General features: G+C 38.2%; 1 protein-coding gene across 1 annotated transcript; it reads left to right on the forward strand.

The window, feature by feature from the left end:
* The first annotated feature begins 250 nt into the window (after nucleotides 1–250).
* Nucleotides 251–21,086, forward strand: APOOL (apolipoprotein O like). Its single transcript, XM_074147446.1, has 9 exons — nucleotides 251–285; nucleotides 7,637–7,741; nucleotides 8,341–8,460; nucleotides 10,016–10,070; nucleotides 10,976–11,074; nucleotides 12,288–12,379; nucleotides 13,219–13,305; nucleotides 14,944–15,100; nucleotides 16,854–21,086. The coding sequence occupies exons 1-9, from the start codon at nucleotides 274–276 to the stop codon at nucleotides 16,949–16,951; spliced, it is 825 nt and encodes a 274-aa protein (XP_074003547.1). The 5' UTR covers nucleotides 251–273; the 3' UTR covers nucleotides 16,952–21,086.
* The last annotated feature ends 1,411 nt before the right edge of the window (nucleotides 21,087–22,497 follow it).

Below are 22,497 nucleotides of genomic sequence, written 5' to 3' on the forward strand. Positions count from 1 at the left end.
CAGCCCAGCCCTCAGGTGCCCGTCCCGCTACCCTCAGGGTGCCCCGTCGGTGAGGGAACACCAGAGCCCGGCGCCCTCGGGAACTCTCGCTCCTTCCCCCGCGGCGGCGCGGCGCGGCCACCCACCGGGCCCCGCTCGAGCAACCCCAAGCTCGGCCACCGCCGCCGCCCCACACTGCCCCGCCGGGCCCGGCCCGCCCCGCGCGCCCGCAGCCCCGCCCCGCGCTCGGCCCTTCCCGCTCGCCGTACGCGGCCGCCCGCGGCTGTCGCTAACATGGCGGCCAAGGTGAGTGCCGCCTTGCGTGACGGAGGTCCGCGCTGCGACGGCTCCCTCGGTCTGGGCTCCCCCTCCGCCCAGGCACCCGCCGCCCTGGGGGAGCCGCAGGACACCCCGCGGGGGCTCCCTCGGGAGTTCCCGGAGCAGCTGGCCCCGCGCGGCCTGCCCGCACCCCGTCTCCTGTCAGAGCCGGCCCGGGCACCCCCCGGCTGAGGGAAGGGAAGGGGCCCCTTCGGCCGGCGGGCCCCTGCCTCAGCCGGGCGGTCGCCCGCCGAGCTGGCTGGGCCTGTGTGGGCGACCCAGGCCTGGCGGCTGCTCCGGCCGGGGTGTCGCTGAGGGCGGGAGGAGCGTGGGGTGCGCAGGGCGGGAGGCGGAGGAGTCCGCCATGCTCGAGGGGGCGGTGGTGTCCCCCGCAGCCCGTCCCCAGTGCCCAGCTCGCCTTGGCCCCACAACTTCTCTACGCCAGAGGGGGGCGGTCAGGTGATGGTGGTTTCTGGGAGCGGGGACACCCCCTCAGCCTGTCACCGAGGGTTCCCCTGAAGGAGGAGCAGGAAAAAGGTCTCGGTATCGCTTTCTCCGGTGCTGAAGTTGAGGTAGAAAGAGCTGGTTCGAGAGAGTGGTTAAACTGTACAGCAGGGACATTTCTGCTCTGGTTGTTCTGCATCTACTTAGAGCCTCTGAAACGCCTTCCACTCCTTCCGGGAGAGATGCCGGTTTGGTAGTAGCATTGTGAAGTGTAGTAGTGTTAGACCTTCGCTAAAACAAGGATGTTACAATAACGTGGTTGCAAACTAACAGGGTAACAAGTATCTGAAGTATCTTTCATTGTAGTTTCATGTAGTGTCTTTAAACAGGGAAAAATGTGCCTGTAAAGAGCTAGGCTTTTGCTCAAATATTTAGACAGGTGTTTCAGTTTTCGTAGTCAAACTGAAGAATAGAATGCTCTCATGTGAATCTTCATGTTTACTTTTGCAAAGCATTTAAAGTGTGTATGTATCTGCGAAGAGAAAGATGATGCAAATGAGGATAGCCAAATGAATGAAAATGAAGCAATTTACCTTAGTTTCTTAGACAAGTAGACAAATTTAGTTTGTAGACAAGTTGGTTTGTAAACAAGTACCTGAAAAAAAGAAATTGTACTTGGGTTTGCTGTATGCCTAGGTGATCTTGAAATAGCATACATAAATCTGAATGATTCAGTGCCTTTGGTGAAGTGATGTAACTTCATGTGTGTTACTATTTACTATGAAAAATTAATAGAGTTTTATTCTTCTTAAGTTTTCACTCTCCCTGGGTTACCATCTGGCAGACAAAGGTTAAAAACAAATCCGTGGAGTGTCGGTAAGTTGAGTTGAAGTGGAAGGATGCTCTGTTTCACTTGTGTGCATTTTTTTTGTGGTTGTCATTAGATATTTATAAAGAAATACATAACCAAATTAAAATACTGATTTCAGAAGCTTCTGACAATCATCATGTTTCATGTAACTTCTGGGAAAAATATATCAAAAGAATGTGAGACAGTTTTCTGTTCTACCTCAAGACATCTTAGTGGTAGGAGAAAACCATAAACCCATGCTTCTTATTCTTTGAATAACAGCTTTCCACTGAAAATACGACATGCAGTAGCTGCTAAAATTTTAATCTTATTCTAATCCTGGCTAGTAGGTTCTGCTTTTGTGATAGAGAAGGCATCTATATTAATATATACTTGCATTAGATTTTTGCATATAGTCTACTGCTTTCATTACCTGTTCTCGTATTGAGGCTTGTTCCTGCCTTTAGGGCAGGTTTCCTTATTTGTGCTCCACTTCTTGAAGCAAGTATACAGAGTTTGCATTTTCGGTGGGAAACAGTACTTAATGTCTTGGAGATTAGCATAAATTAAATATATGGTTTTATTCTTTAGTTTGTATTCTGCATCTTTTGAGTTGAAGATAGTGAATTCTTTGTAGTGATGTAGCTTTTTAACTTTTTTTTTGTAGAATCTGTAGTTTTGATCTTTGATAGGATTCTAACACTTTGAAGTATATTGTTTGAAATGCAAAGACTTAAAGCCAAAATTTTCCAGGTACATTTGACAGTTTTATTAATATATTTTGATTAGTTTTACTCTAGTTCTACTATCAAAAGGCATAGCTGTAACAGTTTTCTGCTAGAGAGCATATAATAAATTTCTTTAGCAAATAATTGCTATTCAGTCTTCTCATCAAAAATAATGCCATGTCTGTTAGTCTGTGCTGTTTAGTGCTTTGAAATAACTGGTGTGCTTTTTATGCCTGGGAAAAAAAACAACCTACTGGCGGTATGTGTTGCGGTGTGATGGCAGTGTCAGTAGCATGGCAGTGGTATTACAGGAAATCTTCTGACTCTTACCATTGACCTTCCCCCATCCAGAGCATTAGGGCTGGTAATTTCTAGTATCTCTAATTCTGGTGATGTTTAGATCTGTATTCGTATAGAATTTATCTCCACAAGATGTCATCTGGGCTCATGGCTTTTGTAACTGCTGGCATTTAGATCTGCTGCCATTAGGGACTGGGTGATTTTCTTTTGTTAGTTCCATAGGGCTTAGGTCAGAGCATTAATTCACACAAACACAGAACTAGTAGTAAAATAAGAGCAGATGTTGAACTAAACTCTTTCAATTAAAAAAAAATAAATTTCCTGAATTCATTAAAGAGAAGATTTTTGTTTGGTTGGTTATTGACTGATGTTCTGGAGTCATTCTACTGGTTGACCATGTAATTTCAGGATTTTTTACAGCTTGAGCTTGTTGCAGATACTTTTCTCTGTACTTCTTTCCTAGTCTTTGATATAACTATGTGATCCTGCCATTTCTTAGTTTTCAATAACTTCTTTTAGAATATTTCATAGGTAAAATACCTTTTAATTTCTTTAGCTAAACAATATGTGACTTTCCTTTTTTAATACATAGTATCCCTTGAAGTAATTTTTAATAAAATAATTTTAATAAATTAATAATAGAAACAACTTAGCTAATTGAGATCTTTTTTAATATACCTAGTCTTCAGATAAGGAGGATAAACAGCTCAATGCAGTAAAGCCTCTTTAGGGTAGCCAAGGTGACGTTGCTTTTCTTTCACCTCAGTTCTTTGTGATTTCAATAGAAGAGAGTGAAACCTTCTTGGAATAATTGTGCCAGCGTGTTAGATATTACGGCTGTTCACTTGGATTTTTAAGCATTTATGCATTTGTCTTCAGGTGTCCAAAAGTAAAGCAATTACTGCCAGTCAGGAATTGGACTACTTTCCTCATTCACAGTACTGCTTTCTCTTTTAAATCTAGCACAATAAACTCCGTTGTGGATTTCTAAACCAAATTAATCAAATTTGTTGTTAGTGGCCAGCCCAGCCTAAACCATGACACCAATATAACTTTTTCATGGTTTCTCTCTTCTAAATTTTATTTTCCTTCTAGTATCTACTGAATATTGGTGTATTGTCTTGGTAGCAACATGCACTGAAGTAAGCCATCCGAATTACAATACATTTTAAACAGTTTCCTTTAATAATGCTTTAAAAACACAGACTTTTCTTTGAGGATGGGTGTCCCTTTATAGATAATCTTCTGTAGCTCAGACTGGTGTTTTGCTCTAAGCAACATTATCAGAAAGACAGTTATTGTGTTAATTGGTTCATATTTTGATGATTGCCATCCTCTCTCACCTATTTTCTGTATCCTGGGGCTGTTCAGTGCCAGGAGAGCAGCTCTCCTGGGCTGGCACAGCTGAGTCAACAGCCTCCTGCTGATTTCTTCTGCTGAGGCGGTCGTGTCAGGCGCAGAAAGGAAACACGGCAAGTGCTCCTCAGCGTAGCAGTCATAACCTAAGATGTACTGTGTTAAATCATTGATGTTTAACGTTAAATAACATTATGTGCTAAACCTTTTGTTAACATGTGAGTAACTGAATTTTTTCACAGTGCTGGGCAACATACATGAAAATACAGCCATGATGATACCATGTATGTAGGACTTTTCTCTCTAGATCTCTGGAAGTGGTATCACCTCTGTCTTCCTTCTGACTGTGTCTGCACTTGCCAGCATGGCTAGGTCAACATGGGAAAAACACAATTCTTTAGTAACATGATTTTTTGGTATCTCCCCCTCTGTCGTGCTCCAAATCCAGATGCGTCGTTGGTTTCCGTTGCAGTGTCTGCTCCCGTGCCTGTGTGCATGTGTGGTGCCTGTAGGACCCTGCCTCCCTCCCCGGGGGATAAACAGGCAGCAGGTATAGAATCATGGAATGGTTTAGGTTGGAAGGGACCTTAAAGATCATCTAGTTCTGTTATCAGAGCTCTTGCCTTCGAGTCGCTGCCCAGCCTGTCAGCCCACAGGGGAGAAGAGGTGACTCAGTCTTGGCCATCGTGCTGTCCCCTTCTCCCCTGGCTGGGACTCCTGGTGCAGCAGGTTCCTCAGTTGTGTCCCCAACTTTTGTCCAGTAGCCACATCTAGCAGTTCTGTATCAGTGCCCCCCAGGGCTGTTGGACTTCATCTGCAAAGGGAAAGTATTTTGTGGTGTCACTAGTGTAAATTAAGAGAATAGCACATGCTGGTCAGCATGATTGTGTCTGCAGTGATTTGCCAGCTGAGATTTGCTAGCCCAGCTGTACTGGAGTTGTGGGTTTTTTGACACTTCCAGCTGACATAGCTGTGTTTGAAAAATTTCATAACATCAAGCTGGCCTGAAGAGAAAAATGGTGGGGTTCTGTTTCTCAAAGCAAAATGAGCTCAGTCCTAGACGCGTTTCTACTATTTCTGTGTTGAAGAAAAGCATGAAATAAGTAGTAGCCACCAGCAGACTTTTAAGGTGGGGCGATAATTATGCTGACAAGAAGGTTTTGTGCTCCAAGGAAAGGGGAGGGCACACTGGCTGTGTGTTAAGAGCGGGAAAACTATATGTTAAGACCGTTAGTGTAGAGAAACCTGAAGTAACCCTTCCGCTCCTCAGCCCCCAAGCAAAAAAAATGCAACTGAAGAGTAATTTTTAGCTTTCTCCTACAGCTTTCAGTTCTGGCATTGCGTGCTTGCCCCTTCTTTTGTAACAGTCTTCTTATCATTGCAGCATCCTCCTTTGTTCTCCTGTGGCTTTGTGTTTCGTTGTGATTGTAAGATCTGAAAGTTTTGCTATAAAGATTGCACAGTTTGCTTTAGATAGTGTTTTGTTGTCTTGAGTAGTTTAATCTGAATGTGATTGACATCTCATGAACCTGAGCTAATTCAGGGTGGTGCTTTTGCATTTCTTTGTTTTCATTGTGTTTTCATTATTGCCACTAAATGCTGTGAAGTAAATCCCACTCCTTTGACAGATTGTTTCCGATTGAAAGCTGATATACTAGGGATTTAAGGTGTTCCCCAAAATGAAGTTTATTTTTTCCCCACTTTTCTATTTTTCACTGTTATCCCTATGCAGATCATGGGAAAGTTTTTCATACTTTTTTTCACAATTCTGAAGTTCCAAAAATACTTCAGGTGAAGAAAGAAGAATTTTTACTGATATAGAAGAAACCATAAGCTACCTAAGTTGCAGATACTTCTGCAACTTCTGCAATGTGCTGGGGCAGGTTTTTTTAGTATATGGTGTGCCAGCATGCTTAATACCAGCTCTGATTGGAATCTTAAGGCAATCATTTAAAAAACATTTACATGAAGCTATATTTGAGTTTAAGCTTTGTGTAATACATGGTGGTTTTTTTCCAAACTAATGTTCTAAGTAGACATCTCAACTCTCATGACCAAACCTGTATTTCTGTAATTTATATTGTAACATACAGCTGGATTTAAATCCAGCTGGCGGCCGGTCACAAGTGGTGTGCCTCAGGGCTCAGTGTTAGGAGCATTTCTGTTTAATGTCTTTATTGATGATCTTGACAAGGACATAGGGTGTATCATCAGCAGGTTTGCAGATGACACCAAGTTAAGCAGGAGTGTTGATTCCCAGGAGGATTAGGGAAGCTCTACAGAGAGACCTAGATAGATTGGATCATTGGGCCAGAATCAATGGCATGAGTTTCAACAAGGGCAAGTGCCAGGTTCTGCACTTGGGCCACAATAACCCCAAGCAGCGCTACAGGCTTGGGGAAGTGTGGCTGGAAAGCTGCCTGGAAGAAAGAGACCTGGGGGTTCTAATTGACAAGCGGCTGAATATGAGCCGGCAGTGTGCCCAGGTGGCCAAGAAAGCCAACGGCATCCTGGCTTGTATTAGAAATAGCGTGACCAGCAGAAGTAGGGAGGTGATTGTGCCCCTGTACTCAGCACTGGTGAGGCCACACCTCGAGTATTGTGTCCAGTTTTGGGCACCTCAATACAAGAGAGATATCGAGGTGCTGGAGTGAGTGCAGAGGAGGGCAAGGAAGCTGGTGAAGGGCCTGGAAAACAAATCATATGAAGAGCGGTTGAAGGAGCTGGGACTGTTTAGTATGAGGAAGAGGAGGCTGAGGGGAGACCTCATCACTCTCTACAACTACTTGAAAGGACACTGTAGAGAGGTTGGTGCTGGTCTCTTCGCACAGGTAATTAATGACAGAACAAGAGGGAATGGCTTCAAGCTCCAGCAGGGTAGGTTTAGACTGAACATTAGGAAAGAATTTTTCACAGAAAGAGTGGTCGGGCATTGGAATAGGCTGCACAGGGAGATGGTTGAGTCACCATCCCTGGATGTGTTTAAGAGACGTTTAGATGTGGTGTTGGGGGATATGATATAGGGAAGAACTTTGTAGAGTAGGGTAGATGGTTGGACTCGATGATCCCAAGGGTCTCTTCCAACCTGGATGATTCTATGATTCTATACGTGATTCAAAAGGTTAAGTAGGTGATTCTTAATTCCAGTTACTGCTATGTATTTTCATTTATTGTCAACACATGGTTATTCCAAACAGGCAGTAGTTGGACTGTTCTATGGATTGGAAGGGAGATGACATTTTGTCTGATGTCATGGCGAATTCCTGTAAATAAAATTGAGGTGCTTTTTGCTGAAACAAGAGTCATTCATTGACTTGGAGTACCTGCAGGTTGAATAGATTAGAACTTAATGTACCTTAAGGGATGATGAAAGCTCCAGCATGGCTTTGAATACAAAATTCTCCTGGTATTCAACAACCTAATATCAACAACCTAACTGTTGTTGTCAGTGAACTCTAGCTTTTTCTTTACCATTGTAATTTGAGAAAATCTTTGTGTAAGACAGCAGAGGTTCCTAAAAGGAGTACTGTTTTTAAAAGATTTTAAGTGTGACTTAATTCCATATTTGATCAAGCACAACGTAATAGTAAAATCCAGATTTTACTGTAGTGAAGTTTTTATTTCTGTGTTAAGATGTCCTTTTTTCATCTCTCTATTTCAGGTGGCAAAGCTGGCAGCTGTTTCTTCTGGACTGCCGTTTGCATGTATTACTGTATATGCAGCGGCAGAAAAGGAAACAAAAAGTCAGCTTGTGAAGCCAAATCAGGTAAGAATCTTACAGTTTGTGAGTCTTTAAAATAATACTAGAAGAATCTCTTTCCATTGAATTATATTATCCAGCAAATAAAATACATAGCTAAGTAATATCTGATAATAAAAATTACTTCCTAAATAACTGACTGCTATCGCACAAATAAAACATCAAGTGTCACAATAGCAAGTTAGTTAAGTTTTATGTCATTTTCATTATTACATTATTTCCAGACTGAAGCCAGAAAAGGTAAAAGAGTATAATACTTACCGATAATAAGTCTTTTCCTATTGTACAACTTCTAGTAATACATATACGCATCTTCCAATTATTCTTGCTCATACTTTTTCTGAATAAAAGATGTTCTCACTCTATTGAGTAATTCCACTTTCTGGAATACAATACTTTCAGTTTTCATTTCTAAAGAATTAACCTGTAGTCAAGCTTGTGTAAAGTAAGTTTGTAAATATAAAAGAACATAATTTGATATAGAAGTTTTGTTTGCTGTTATGGGAACACTTAGGATTTGCGGTCTTGAAAAATACTATTCAGTGTAAATAATAACCAGAATACACAACTGTCTCCCTGCAGTACAGTTATGCTTTTCTTTCCAGCTCCCAATTTATTGTCCACCACCTCTGAAATCGAAATACATTGAAGAACAGCCTGGTCACTTGCAGAAGCAATTTTCTTCGGTAAGACAGACAACCGGCCGCTATATTGGATGGTGCAAGGTAAGAAATAGCCACACCCAAAGTTTCCTACAATTCCTGACAACACTACATTAAAACATGGAAAAAACAGCATACTTCACCCTGGAGCTTTTTGTGCAGTTCCCTGTGTTAGCGTACACCTATAATTTAAGATGCAAAAATGAACTCTTCTCTCATTTTTCCCTACTGTGCTTACAACAGGGAACACGCACGTTCTCCCTGTTTTCCAAATCCAAAGGCAGTGACATAAAGAGATCCCCTTCAGTCAATGCTAAACTGGGTCTAGGCCAACCCACAATGTCAGGTTCAGAAATACCTCTTGGTTAACTTCTACAGCAAGAGTGATGTAGGTAAATTCTTCCTGGCAGAACTTGATAGCATTTAGGAGTCTGAAATTCCCAGGTACAGTCCATGGGGAGAGAGCGATCTGCTTCCAAAGGGAAGGTTAAAAGACCTGATTTAGGTACTTTAGGAAAGACAATCTGAGTGCATGCAGTGGAACTATTAAAGCAGGCTATTACTAACTAGTCATCAAAAAGACCTTACAATTCTGTTATTGAATATTCTAGGCATAGAAGAAAATGTGGTATCTGCCACCCTTCTCTTAACTGCTGGTAAACGACAGCTTTGCCCTGGCTGCTGTTAGTATGAAATTTTATGCTTGTATTTTTCGCTTATAAACAAAGTAGTCCCTGTTATTTGAAAAAGACAAAGAAATCAAAATATCTCCTGTATTTTCTGTAAATTTTTATTCAACTGGTCTCTGAAAATTTTGTCAGTGGCTACATAACAGAAATAATTCAGTTATAAATCTGTATCAAACTTTTCCATGCCCTTAATCATCGTGTTTGCGAAATTGACTAGCAGCGACCTCTGGTGGCACAAATTTTGTGTTACTGCAAACAAGTTATTTTGGTGAAATAACTCAAGATGACTTTCTTTTTCCTTAATCTCCTAAAGAATGTGTATTTACTCAATTTGTTGAGACAATGATACTAATAGTAGGCTAGTAAAAGAGGTTTTTTTCTCAATAAAGACAAACTTGTAATTAAATAAATTGACCAATTTGAAGGGAATAATGCAAACTCCCTTGAAGTTGAGCATATCAAATCAGTATTGCTTATGTTTAGCAAAACTGATCACCATTTTTTACAGACTAAAAGACAAAGTCAATTTTACTGGGTAAGTCTCTTTAGGGAAGAGGAGATTATATTGTATTATTGAGTTTTCTTATGTTATACAGTTGGCATCCAGATGTTTTGCCGCCCTACAATGTCAATTTTGAAACTGATCTTACTATGTTAAAGAGATTTTTAAAAATAAAATATGGATGGAAGTTTTAAAAAATATAAACATGGTAGTTGAAAAGGAACTAGGTCTCAGCACAGCCTCTGTAGAAGTTCACTGATCTGGTTTGGGTTTTTTTAAAGTTACATAATACTTCTTCGTTTCATTGTGCTGAGCCATATGTATCAACCGAGTAGTTTTGTACTGAAGATGTGTACTTTTGCAAAGATTTTATATTTATTTTGTGGTGTGGGTTTTTTTGGTGGTTTTTGTTTTTGTTTTTTTGTAGGATGCTTTTGTCTTTGTTAAAAATGGAATAATGGATTCAATTCAATTTGGAAAAGGTAGGCAAGTCACATATTTCTGAATTGAGCTTTTTCTGTTGTTTCTCCTTGCAACTTAGAAAGACGGTTGAAACAGCAAATTCTAGTGACAGGGAGGAGGAGAGGGAACAGGCGGAAGGGGAGTGCACTGCAATGCTTTCTGCAAGTGTGAAGACAAAAAAATTGGGACTGCTGTTAATTCACTATGGAGTTTCATTCTGTCTGAAATGAGAGACATGACCAACTAAATAGTATTTCTTATTACTTTGATTTTAGCTTTATTCTTATCACAGAATCATTGAAGTTGGAATCTGTACAGATCCATAGATCTCTCTATAGATCATCTAGTCCAGTCACCTGCTTAAAGCAGGGCCAAAGCAGGTTACTTAAATCTCTGTCCAGTCAGGTCTTCAACATCTGCAGGGATGGAAATCCCACAACCTGTCTTAATTATAAAAATGACTTCTTAATTTTAGCACAAGTTACAAGCAGTATTTGCATTCAAGTTCAGTATCAGAAGCTATAGGTAACAGTTATTTTCCTTAGAAATAGTGTAGTGGGAGATTCCAAAATATGCATTGTCTCATTTAATCTATATTAACTCACAGTAAAATCAAAACTTAAAATTATGATTTCCTTTTCCTTTATTAAGGACTAACATTTTATAAAACACAAAAAAAGTATCTAAAGAGGAAAGCTGTTAACTTTGCTGCTGTGTTTGGGGGACTGTGATTCTGGTTCTAACATAGACCACAGAGCGTGCACATGGAAAATAAGGCATTCATTAACCAAAAATCCAGTCTTGGACTGTTTTCAGTTTTGGATATTCATAATTTTACTTCCATCTTTATTAAGTGGGAAGTAAAGTAAAAGTTTTAAAATTGAATTGCTATGCTTCTTTTTTTTCTTTTTTTTTTAATTCTAAGATGCTTATGTTTACCTGAAGAATCCACCACCAGAATTTCTTCCCAAAGTTGGTGTAATTACAATATCAGGCTTAGCTGGTGTAGTGCTGGCAAGAAAAGGTAGGATTTTTTGATTTTTCATTTTTGATTTTCATTTTCATTTTTCATTTTTGATATTTTCATTATTGATATGTTGAATATGTAGCATGTAGTAATTTTTATGGTCAAAAGATTTTTAGTTCTGAAACATAGGCAAAAGCCTATGTAACTAGTATGAAAAAAAAATCCTTCCTGATAAATTTAAGGAACATTATTAAATATTTCTTTCAGAAGCTGGCTAAGGCCTAATAGAGCAGGATTATGTAGTCATTTTTAATGGTGGAATCAACAAAAATTCGAACTAGGACATTTGTTTTGAGTTTGTTCATTATTGGTTTTCAGAAACAATGTATGGGAGGAAATGGGAGACAAATTATAACAGGTAAGGTTACTGAATGTAGTGAAAGCTAAGGGAATTTAGAGGAAAGATGCTAAAGAATGTTGGCATTTGGCTAACAGGTACAGGAGAATACATGTTAGAAGGCATGTTTTCAGCAGGTTTGAAGCCAAAAGGGTAATTTAATAGATACAACCGCTTCTCCTTTCAAGATAAATATTAGAGGAATAATGCTTAACCTGCCAGAAAACATTGTTCAGAAAACGTTAATCCATAATACCTAGTGAATGTCTATCTGAATCATCAATACATTCGCAGATCAGTGAAAACGGTTTTTTGTATCACAGAATCATGGGGTTGGAAGGGACCTCTGGAGATCATCTAGTCCAACTCCCCTGTTACTTCTTGGTGGACGGATTTAAAAAAAAAAAAAAGACTTGGGCTTGAGAGTCTATGTCACCAGGGCTCCTTGTCAGCAAACAGGAACGTGAGCCTGGCCCAGCTGTTCTCACATTTAAACAAGGAGGCCCCGGTTTCCAGGCTCCTGGCTGCTCCAAATGCTGCCGCCTGTGTCCTGAAGAGAGTGTGCATGGAGCTAGTGAAGAACCACAGCAGCTCCTAAATAACACAGGCGCTCTTCTCATTTTTCACAATATTGGAAAATCTAGTTTGGGATTAATTCTCATTCAAGAAACTGATGCTCAGAATACCAGTGTCTCCTGCAGACGTGACTCTACTAAACTATAATCACACTCTGTATTCTCTCCTTCAGCCGTTGTGGGGATAAGTTTGATGTAAACAATGGTTAGGGGTTGAACAATTGCGTTTAATTGATACAACTACTTAGCTTTACATTTCATTAGTGTCTAATTATTTGAAATATTTGGCTTTGTACAGATTCTAGATTTAAGAAAATTGCTTATCCATTGGGACTTACTACTTTAGGAATTTCTGTGTGTTATCCAGCTCAGTCAGTGGTATTTGCTAAGGTAAGTTTGCTTGAATTTTAATATGGATGTAGGAAGATTGCAAAGACCTATACTGTGGTTAAAATCTTTGGAAAGTCTTACATTGCTAAACTGCTATGTTGGTTTTTCTTATATGCAAATCAATGAGGATTACAGTTTCTCAAGAGGCAGTGCGATTTCTTGGCTAGTTGTCATAAGACTTTAAATGTCAGGGTTGGAAGCTGGAGAAATGAATAGAGAGTGCTACACTGTATGTTATGACCTGTCTCAGGAAGCTAAATCCTTGTTTCTTGTCTACTTCACATTATGTATCACCTTTTGCACAGTTTTTTGTAGCTGCAGCTGTGAAGTATTCAGTTTCTAGAGTGTTTGTGAAAGTACTCCATAATTGCTGCACTATTATAAAATTACTTTTTGAAAATAGAGTGAAGGATTTGGCCATTAGTAAAACAAAGCACTGCTCACTTACATGGGCCAGGTCATCTTTGGGGTTTTTTCCTTTTGTGTTACTGTCTTTGATCATTTCCAACATAGCGAGACAAGTTTGGATGCTTTAAACTGCTGCTGCAGTCTGTTGTGCTAACATTGCCAAAACACCGTTTGCTGATCAGGTTTTGATTCCATTTTGAGTAGGTGGATATAGCATGTGAATGCTACCTGCGGATTTCTAATACCAATTTAAACACGATTTAGGATTTGCTTGATGTAAGAGAGAACTATGCACTAGATCTTGAAAAGTAGATGATTGAGATGTCTTGGTATGGGGTCAAGCATATTCTCATGCAAATGCATTTATTTGAATGGTCTACGTATCTTGGGATTTTTTAAAGTAATTAAATTACGTTTGTCTAAACAAACAGGTAACAGGAAAAAAGTTATTTTCTGCAAGCCATCAAACCTATGAAGCTGTGCGATCACTATGGGCAAAAAAAGATGATGTCACCAAGGTACGCTTTATGAAGTAATGACTCTAACTCATAAATTCAACGGCAGAAAAAAGTAAATGAGAAGGTCAAGTACTGTTCTGCTGATAGTGTTTAAGATTACTAATTGCATTGTGAGTCACAAAAACCCCTCGTAACTTCAGAGTTTAATTTATATGTGTTGTACCTTTCAGACCAATAGATATTGAGATCCCCTATGTAGTCCCACAAGACATGCACAAGAGAAGATAGTTTCTCTTTTGATCTTGACAAAAATAATCCATTCTGTTTCAAGCTTTGGTTCTAAGCAGACCGCTGAATTTAAGATAAGTACACACATGATTAGGTATGAGCTTATTCTTAAACATATCGGTGAACGAAATTCCACAACTCTTCTAGGTAGTTTGTTTTAATTACCCTGTGATATACATTGTCCCTGTCTGATTTTTTTCTTTTTCTTGCTGTGTCCTCATTGCAGCCGTAGTGAATTAATGGTCAGTAACCTCTTTATATTTCCTTGTTACGTAAGGAAAATTTATTGTGGTTTTTGACATAATCTTCTCCCTACTATAACCTTTTCTTACAGAGCAGGGTTTTGAACTCTTACCTAGTTCTTGTTCTCCTCTGAGCTTTCTCTAGTTTCTCCCTCTCCTTTTTCTGTTTTTAGGGGATTTGTGTGTGGTTTGTGTTGTTGGTTGTTTTTGTTAAGTGAAGTGGTCAAAATAGGAGATAGTAAACCAGTTGAGACCTTGCCAGCACTAAGTAGAGGGGAATATTAACCTCCTGTAAATTACATATGGAATTTGCGTTATTACATCCCAGAATTAAACATGTTGTTTCTGAACCTGAAAAGGGTTTTCTCCAGTGGAAATTTAAGAAAAACCCTGACAAAAGTAGTACTTCCCTGAGTAAAAATTCTGCTTTGCACAATGATTTGGTGTTTTTCACTTTTTAAAGAAAAATGAAAGTTTCTCAGTCCTATTAACATTTAGAAGTATTTTGCTTTACATTTGTGGTCATCATTTGTATGCAGTCCTCACCTTTTATTTCCACTGAGGAGCGCAAATGGAATTCTGAATTTTGAAAATGAGATTCAAATAAATGTCATTAGACTGATAGTGAAACAGGAATTGGTGTGGTAAAGAAAGTTTCTGTTAACTTTTTGTCCCCCGAGTGAAGCCTGTTCCCAAAACAGTTGGGTTTTTTTCGTTACTCGGGTGTTACCATGATTTGTCTTTCCATCTTCTGTTAACTAAGGGTAGTAAGAGTTCTGTAAAAACTAACTGCTACTTCAGTCTTGTGTAAGACTGTATTTTCCTCATCTGTAAATGGACAGTGACTTCCTTGTGAAGTGCTTTGAGGGTGTCAGGTAAAAGCACAGTACAAGGCTTACATGTGTACTCACGACAAAGTAAATTTCCTTACGTGTGAACCTGAAGTTACTGCATCTGAACTGTGGGGTTCTTTCATACATTTTATTTTTTCCAGCTGTGTCCGTGTCCCAGCTCACTTTAACATCATTGAATATCATTGTGCGATATCATATCTAATTTCATTAAAGATAAGCTTTCAGACTTGAAAGCTTTTTTTTTTTTTTTTTGCAATAATGTATTAAGCATATACCCATGTGCATTTATTTTTTTATTACTGTTTGGTTCACAGCTGCAGCAAGAGTCAAAATCAGTTACGCAAGAAGATAAGAAAAAGAAAGAAATTTCTAGTACAAAACCTGAATCTGCTATTGAGTCCGGATCATTTAACAGAACAGAATCTTCTCCAGTAGAGTCTTGGAGTAATAAAAATCCAGTGCCTTCATCAGGTGAATTAAGCATTTCAAGTGTAATCTCAGGGCAACTTGCAAATCCAATTACTTTACTTAATTTTGTAGTTTGTAGTTACTGTTGCTTTAATATGGAGCAGGTTGTCATAGCATATTAGTCCTGAGAATATTCTACATGCTGTCATTTAATATGTACTTCAGAGCCTCAGGGAGGTGATAGTTTTCTCACTGCAGACCCTGTCACAGTATCAGAAGTTTTATGTATTTGTTGTTCTCTCTCAATAATGTTTTCTTTCATTCTATAGGGTGTGGACCATATCCCATATTATTAGCAATAAGATGATATCATTAAGCACTTCTGTTAAATACTTATTTTAAATTGTCTTTCTGTTGTCAGAATACCATAACTGTAATTTAAAGGATTACTGCTGGATTTTTGGGAAAGCAGCTAATTGGAATTACCGTTCATTTCTCTATACAGGTTCTATATCTTCAGATACTGGTAAAAGAGGGATGTGCAATTGACAAATGAAGCATTGGATTTTATTTTGCTAGGTTTTTTGCAGTGGTGCTCTTTGTGCATCTTAAGTGGTTGAGATAACTGACTAGATCATGTAATAGCATATTTAACATAGAAATATTTTGATGGGTCAATTGCTAAGAGAAACAGTGAAAATACCTGTTAGAGGACAGAATTTGTTTAAAAGTAATGTGAACTTTTGTAGGGACAGTTTCTGAATTTTACTCATCACTTAAGCTTGCTTACTTTTATTGTCTTCTTTACCAGAATATTTTTTTTTTCTGGAGAGCAAGTAGAAAATATTTGGATGGGGTTTTAATTTTTTTTCCTTTTAGTTTCACTATAATATACATTCATATCCTTTTTGCTTTGCCCCTGCATTTTCTCTGATTTAATTTGTGGAATACTTAGATCTTCTTTTACGTTTGCTTCAGGCCAGACTGTCTGTAGTGGTTTTATGTATATAGATATCTTCTGTCTTTGCTTTTGTGGGTGGAATTAGTTCATGTCCCTAATACAGCCAAAAATGTCCATGCCCTAAATTAATATGTGTTGCCAGAGATGATTATTTTCACTAGCAGACGGGTAAAGCTTTCAGGAGAACATAGCACCCTTTGTTAAACCAACTCATGTAGCTGGAAAAGAATCAGACTCGTAGTACGAAGCTCAGTCCTAGAAAACCTGCCTTTCTATTCTCTTCAGTCCTCTGGAATTACAGTATCATTAAATATGTCAGTCTTTGTGCATTGTCATTCAGGATGAGTGTGAGGGCTCAATGTTTTTGTAAACTCGGTTCTTTGTTTTTGGAAGTCATGAAGTGAAACTAGGTAAGAATGTTTGCCTTAATTTCGAATTCTTACCATCTGGCAGTAGCTTCAAGAAAGATACTGATTCAGTTGGTTTTGGGAGACAGCTCTGCTCCTGGGAGCAGTGGGGGAAAAAAGATTGGAGATTTCTTTCCATGTCCCAAACTTTCTCTTCCTTTCCATGTGTAGTGAAAAGCACCACTATTTCTTCTGTCACCCTGCTGTGTTCAGGAACTAGTATTAAATTATACAGAATAGGAGGAAGACTTGCTCTCTATGCTAATGATTACAACATGCCTTCATTGTCCTGTGTCACCCAGTTTTAACTAGAACATACATATTTTGATATTTTGTAAGTGTTTGGCAATACGGTAATTCTCAAAATGTGTCAATAAGCTTTTTTTTTTTTCCTACAAATCAAAAATATATGTATTTATTAATTAAATTTCTTTAATATCTCTAACAGGAACAGTGAAGACACCAAAATTTAAGCCTGATCCAAAACTTATGGACCATGGTCAGTCCAGCCCAGAAGATGTGGATATGTACAGTACTAGAAGCTAAGACAAATCTGCTTACAAATCTTTGCAAAGTATTACAGATAAGGGGGAGGGAAGAAGGGAAGGAATAATCCTTACAGTGCATACTCTGTGAGCTATAATTTAATCAGGTATTTTCTTATATACCAATTTGTATTATTGACTTACATGATTCTGTTCAGTGAATATTTTGTTTCTCACTACTTATAAGTGGTGAGAATTACTTATTGTCTGTGTCATTAGTGAAACACTGAGAAAATGTCAGTGTCTTCTCACAAAGAGGTTTCTCTGTGCCAAGCTTGTTAATAAATGTCACTTCACAAAGGATATTTGAAAATGTAAACATATCTTTATACTTCGGCTCAGATGTTCATTGATCTGAAAGAAGAATGTGATGGATCGGGTTTGCAGAGGCTTCTTAGTCTTTTTCTCTTGCACCTTTGGAATGAAGTGCAATTTCTTATTGGTCTTGAGTACCCTTAAAAAGTCAGTTGTTGTATCATATGAATAGCATCATCTTTAACGCTTGTATAAACAAGTCGCTTGTTGTTTGCCTCTTTCACGAAGGTGAATGGGAACAACTTCTTGTCCTGCATGCTTCTTGTGTATTGAAATGTCACTTAAATTGGGGAAAAAACACACACCTAATCTCTAAATCATCCTTTATAGACTATGCATTAGTTTTCACCAACTCCTAATACCTTGAAGAACTGTATGCAAATCTGTGAAACTGATACTGTTTGAATTTATATAGAATGCGTTAGCAATCTTGAGGAAGCTGGAAACTTTCTGTAGTTTTGAGGTTTAAAGTGCTGACAAGTATTAAAAATGCAGAAGTAATAGGCAGCCAGCTTTTTCTTCCTAGAAGTGTGTATGCAGTACCCACTGATCTTGGTAGGATATCTGTGAAATTCTGTATTTTTCCATAACAATGGAATCGGAAATGGATTAAGTTTCCTAGAATGAAACTTTCAAACACTGCTTTTATCGCTGTGTAAATCACTCTACTTCTGTTCATCTTCCGTTTCGCTTCAAAACACTTTTATAAGGGTTGGAATAGATCTAGTGATCTTCCTTTAACTGAGTGCAACTCATTATCAGTACGCAATGATAATGAGCCTGCTGCCTAGAGGTAGTCTCATCTTTATCTGCTGTGGCACTTTTCCTAGTATAAACTGCAGAAGGACACTGTGCTAGTAGTTTGTCCTTTGATCTGTTGAATTCTGTTATCTTTCCATTAATGAAAATAAGTGCTTTGTTGTAAGTTGAAGGGGTGACGCAAGAACAAACTATACAAACAGATAGTTTGGTTGGAAGACTTAAACCTGAAAAGAAATGCTGCACTTTAATATAAATACTTTGTATATAAATACACAAAAGAAAATGGTGTATTCGTGGCACCGGGATATGAAGGGATATTCGCTCCTGTTCTTCATAAGAAGAGATTCCACAACCTGATTCCTTTTTCCAGGGCTACTAATGCAAAGGCAAATGACTTGTGCAATACAGGCAAACAGTAGTCCTAGTGTCACTGTGGGACTAGCAGAAGTTGTGAGGAGATACTGCATAATGGGATGTGCACAAGGCACAAATGAATGAGCGAAAGAATAAGTAAGGCTTTTCTGATGGTTCAGAAATAGATAAGTATTGAGATTTTTGAAATCCAGATTTCAGACAAAGTGTTGGACTTCGTTATACAGAGTCAATAGAAGGTGAAGTCAGTAAATATGAAGTTTAAAGAGGAGGAATTCTATTAGTTAGACTTGCTTGGGATGGCTGACATAGAGTTAAATGTATTTTGTTTCTTTAATCATCTCTTAAGGCCTAGGAAACTGTCAGAAATCAGGCAGCAATCAGAGGATATTAAATCAATCTTCACAGAGCTCCTGGACAAGACACATTTAGTGTTCCATCACAGAGAGAGGAGTAGAAAAACTAGGTATCTTGGCTACATATACCATTTCTAGGGAAACAGGTGAAGACATAAGGCAGGAAGTGAAAACAGGGAAGAAATGGTTTTCAAGTGCAAGACTGGATGACAGAAATGGTATTATCTATCTCCCTTTGATCAGATTCTGGATTAAAAAACGTAAAGGAAAAACCGTCTGCTCTACTCCTAGATTACATTTAAATTCTAACTTGTGTCCTTTGAGTGATATGCTACCACAACAAGTCAACAAGAAAGGTAAGCTGATGGAGGTTTGCGTGGATTTTGTAGGGGTTAACTGTGGTGATGTTTTTCAGCACATAGTGGAAAGCTTCGCACAGGAATTAGTCTTCTGGGAGCAGAGAGAGAAGCTGCTGTGGATGGCTGTTAAGGAACAAGGATGTCTGCCCTTTCCAGGCAAGAGTGGGCCTTAACACAGATACCTTTACATGCAGTGCCAAAAGCTGGTCTGGTCCTTTCCATACTTGTAAGGGCATTACTACTTAAATCTCATGATACAAACGAAAGTGTCTGGTCTGCAAAAGGTACGTGGGACTCCTTGGTGGTTAGGCAGTCAAGAATTAGAAGTTTCACGCAAGCAGTTTGTATGACAACCACTGATTTTATAAGCAGTTCATGCTGTAAATGTACATGATACACAAAGCCATCCTTGAGTGGTATTTCAGTCTCAGATTACTCCTTAGGGCAAAATTGTAATAGAAATATACCTCAGGGTTAAATCACCATTGGGAAGTCTTAGATACGTTTTCTAGGACATAACTTAAAATTACTGCTCCTACCCACTTTAATGAATGAACAGTATGAGGAGTACAGGTCTGGATCTCAAAATGGTATCCCTGTGCTGTGTCATTTCGTCTTGGTGGACAAGAGGAGTAAGTCAGCACAGATTTATTCCAGTACAGGATTTGCCTACTACTGTCACTTTTTAGTTTAGTTTTTTTGCCAGTTGAGATTTGTGTTTCTCATTCTTCTCTACAAGATAGGGTAACTTTTTGTTTGTTTTCTATCAACAGCTTTTGTTTAATATCCCCACACAATTTAAAAGCAGCGACTAAAATTAGAGGCTTGGGTTTTGGCACCAAAACAGAGATAGCTAAAGACAACTGTTTCCCTATCTGCAGCCAAAGAAAACGAGACTAAGTATGAAAAGTTTTGTATCCTGTCTGGGTGTGTTTTCTGCTTTCAGAAAGATAATCAATCTCTCGGTATTTCTCTGTCCTGCAGCATAAATTTATTAGTAGTGGGAAGGAATTTTTTTAGTAAAACCTGGAATATGATCTATTATAATAGATCTTTGCTAACATAAACTTCTGTTAGAGTCAGTCATTGTCTCATCCACCCATCTGAGACACGTGACGAGAGAAATTTCTAGAGGTACTAAAAAAGATGCAGGTTATTATAGAGAAGTTTGTAATGTATTTGCTGAAATGGAGGCAGTCCCAGTCAGATTACTAATCGGCTGTTGTACAAGTATTGGAATGGTGACTGAATCTTTGTTACTCAGCTGACGTTTTGTGAAGTGTTTCTTTTCAAATCTAAAAAGGTACCTGTCCTCTTCAGTTCAGACATCTGAACCTCCGTGTTTTATATAATGCTTTACAGATATCTTGTTCCAGATAAGTGAAAGAAACTGTCTATTAATAATTTCTAGTAAAGGTGCTATGAAATGGCTTTAAAAAAAGCAAATTCGAATCTACGTTATGCCATGCTTGTGAGTCCTCATTTCAAACACGTGTGCCTGGCTTGATCTCTTTAAGATTTCAAACCCAATGTGCAAACTTGTTAAACAATGAAAAATTAACATAAGTACACAAGAAAAGTGGCATTGCAAGACGTGGTTTTATTAATTTATAGTGAAACACTTTGAAATGTGATTCTGTGAAATGCCTCTCACATGTATCACTATTAGCCACTTAAAGTTTCTTTCATAATGCAATAATACATTAACATAATAAAAGAATGTATACTGTAATTTTTATATGATGTAAGTTATATATTTGTGAAAAATTCAATGTCTTAAGGAACTGGGTCACATAATGATATTTTATAATATAGAAATAGTTTTATTTAATGCATGGTTTTATGATTGTACTCAATATAGAGAGATTTGGAAATTGTTGATATTTTTTATTTACATAAAACTGATTGTGATACTTTATTTTGTCATATCATTGTGAAGCACCTGAAAATAAAGGGTGATAAGATACTTTTTAAAAAGTAAGTTGGACTTCTGTATACTGTCTCATCTGTAGGGCAAATTGTTAATTCCATTTCTCTAAAGTACATGTTAAAAGTTAATTGGTAATCATGACTATCACACGTGTTTCCCTCATGTTGGGGGGAAAAAGCTTCACCCCTGAAGTACTGAAACATACATTCCTGGAAGAAATTGTCGAAGTAACATGCAGGGCATGCTAATGCTCAGCATTCAGTTATTTTATGCGTCTTAAATTTTGAGAAGTGCTTCCACTTTCTTTTCTTGGTAATTTCTTCTAAAGAATACTGTAGCTCACAACTTGGGAAAAAGACGACTTTCATCCATACTGGAGGAATGACACATACTGTTATAAGAACGAGGCAGATAGCAAATATATTTACTTCAGTATGGCTCCTTTATAATCTTCAAGATGAAGTAATTTGCCAATCCAAGGGTCATAAATAATGTAATACATGATGTAACCTACAGTGTAACTACTTAAAAGAAGAAAAATTGCATGAATAAGTAATGTAGCTATTTTAATGGCAGATTATCATTATGATTCTCAAATAACTTAGGAAATATTGTAAAGATTTTTTTAATGCATCAGTTATCTTGTAGTGAAAATTTGGTGTATTTCTGAATCATATTCAAATACAGAAAATGTATTTTAAATCTAAAAAGAAAGTGGGGTCCTATAGAGCCTGTACTTTTTAAAAAGGAGCATTAGTATGCACTAGATTGTGTGTAGTTTTTATTTTAAATCAGAGGGATTCTAAGAAGCAAAGCTCAGGTACATGCTGATGGTAAGCTACAGTCAAGAAAGACTAATTGGAACCGTTCTAGAAGTTATCATTTTATTTATTACCACAGTATTGATGTGCTCTTCTTGTAGACCAGCACAAGTGTACAAAACAAACTGAAATGCTGAAGAGAACATCTCAAAGTTGGAAAATCTTGTTGTTACATTCTTTTTTATTTGAAGAAACTCCTTTACATTCTAAAGTCTAATGGCCTGATCTATTTTGTGTTGCAAACCCCAAATATATTGGTACATGCTAACAGGTTGTACAACAAGGGAAAAGAGAGGGAAATGGAAGTTTCATTACTGACTCGAAGGTGGTGACAGGGGTGTGCAGTTGGGAATTAGGGGTTTACTGCGGGGCAGAGTCAGAACATTATTCAAGGTGCAATTAGTTCTTTGCCCTTTTGTTTATGTGTTGTAGGAGATTGCTTTTACTGAAACAATTGAAATAAATTATTTGTTTCCCTTGCTGTGGCCAGGTAATAGGTCTAAACTTAGGTTATCATGGGTTTCATGGGTAACGTTTCATGGGTAACGTTTTTTTATGCTTTATTTGTAGCATCCTAATATCAGGAAATAAGTAGCTTGCTTTCTGTTTGCGTCTCCCTCGGAAGCTCTGCA

Source organism: Numenius arquata, chromosome 5 (assembly GCF_964106895.1).
Source record: "Numenius arquata chromosome 5, bNumArq3.hap1.1, whole genome shotgun sequence".
In the NCBI taxonomy this organism is placed as follows: domain Eukaryota; kingdom Metazoa; phylum Chordata; class Aves; order Charadriiformes; family Scolopacidae; genus Numenius; species Numenius arquata.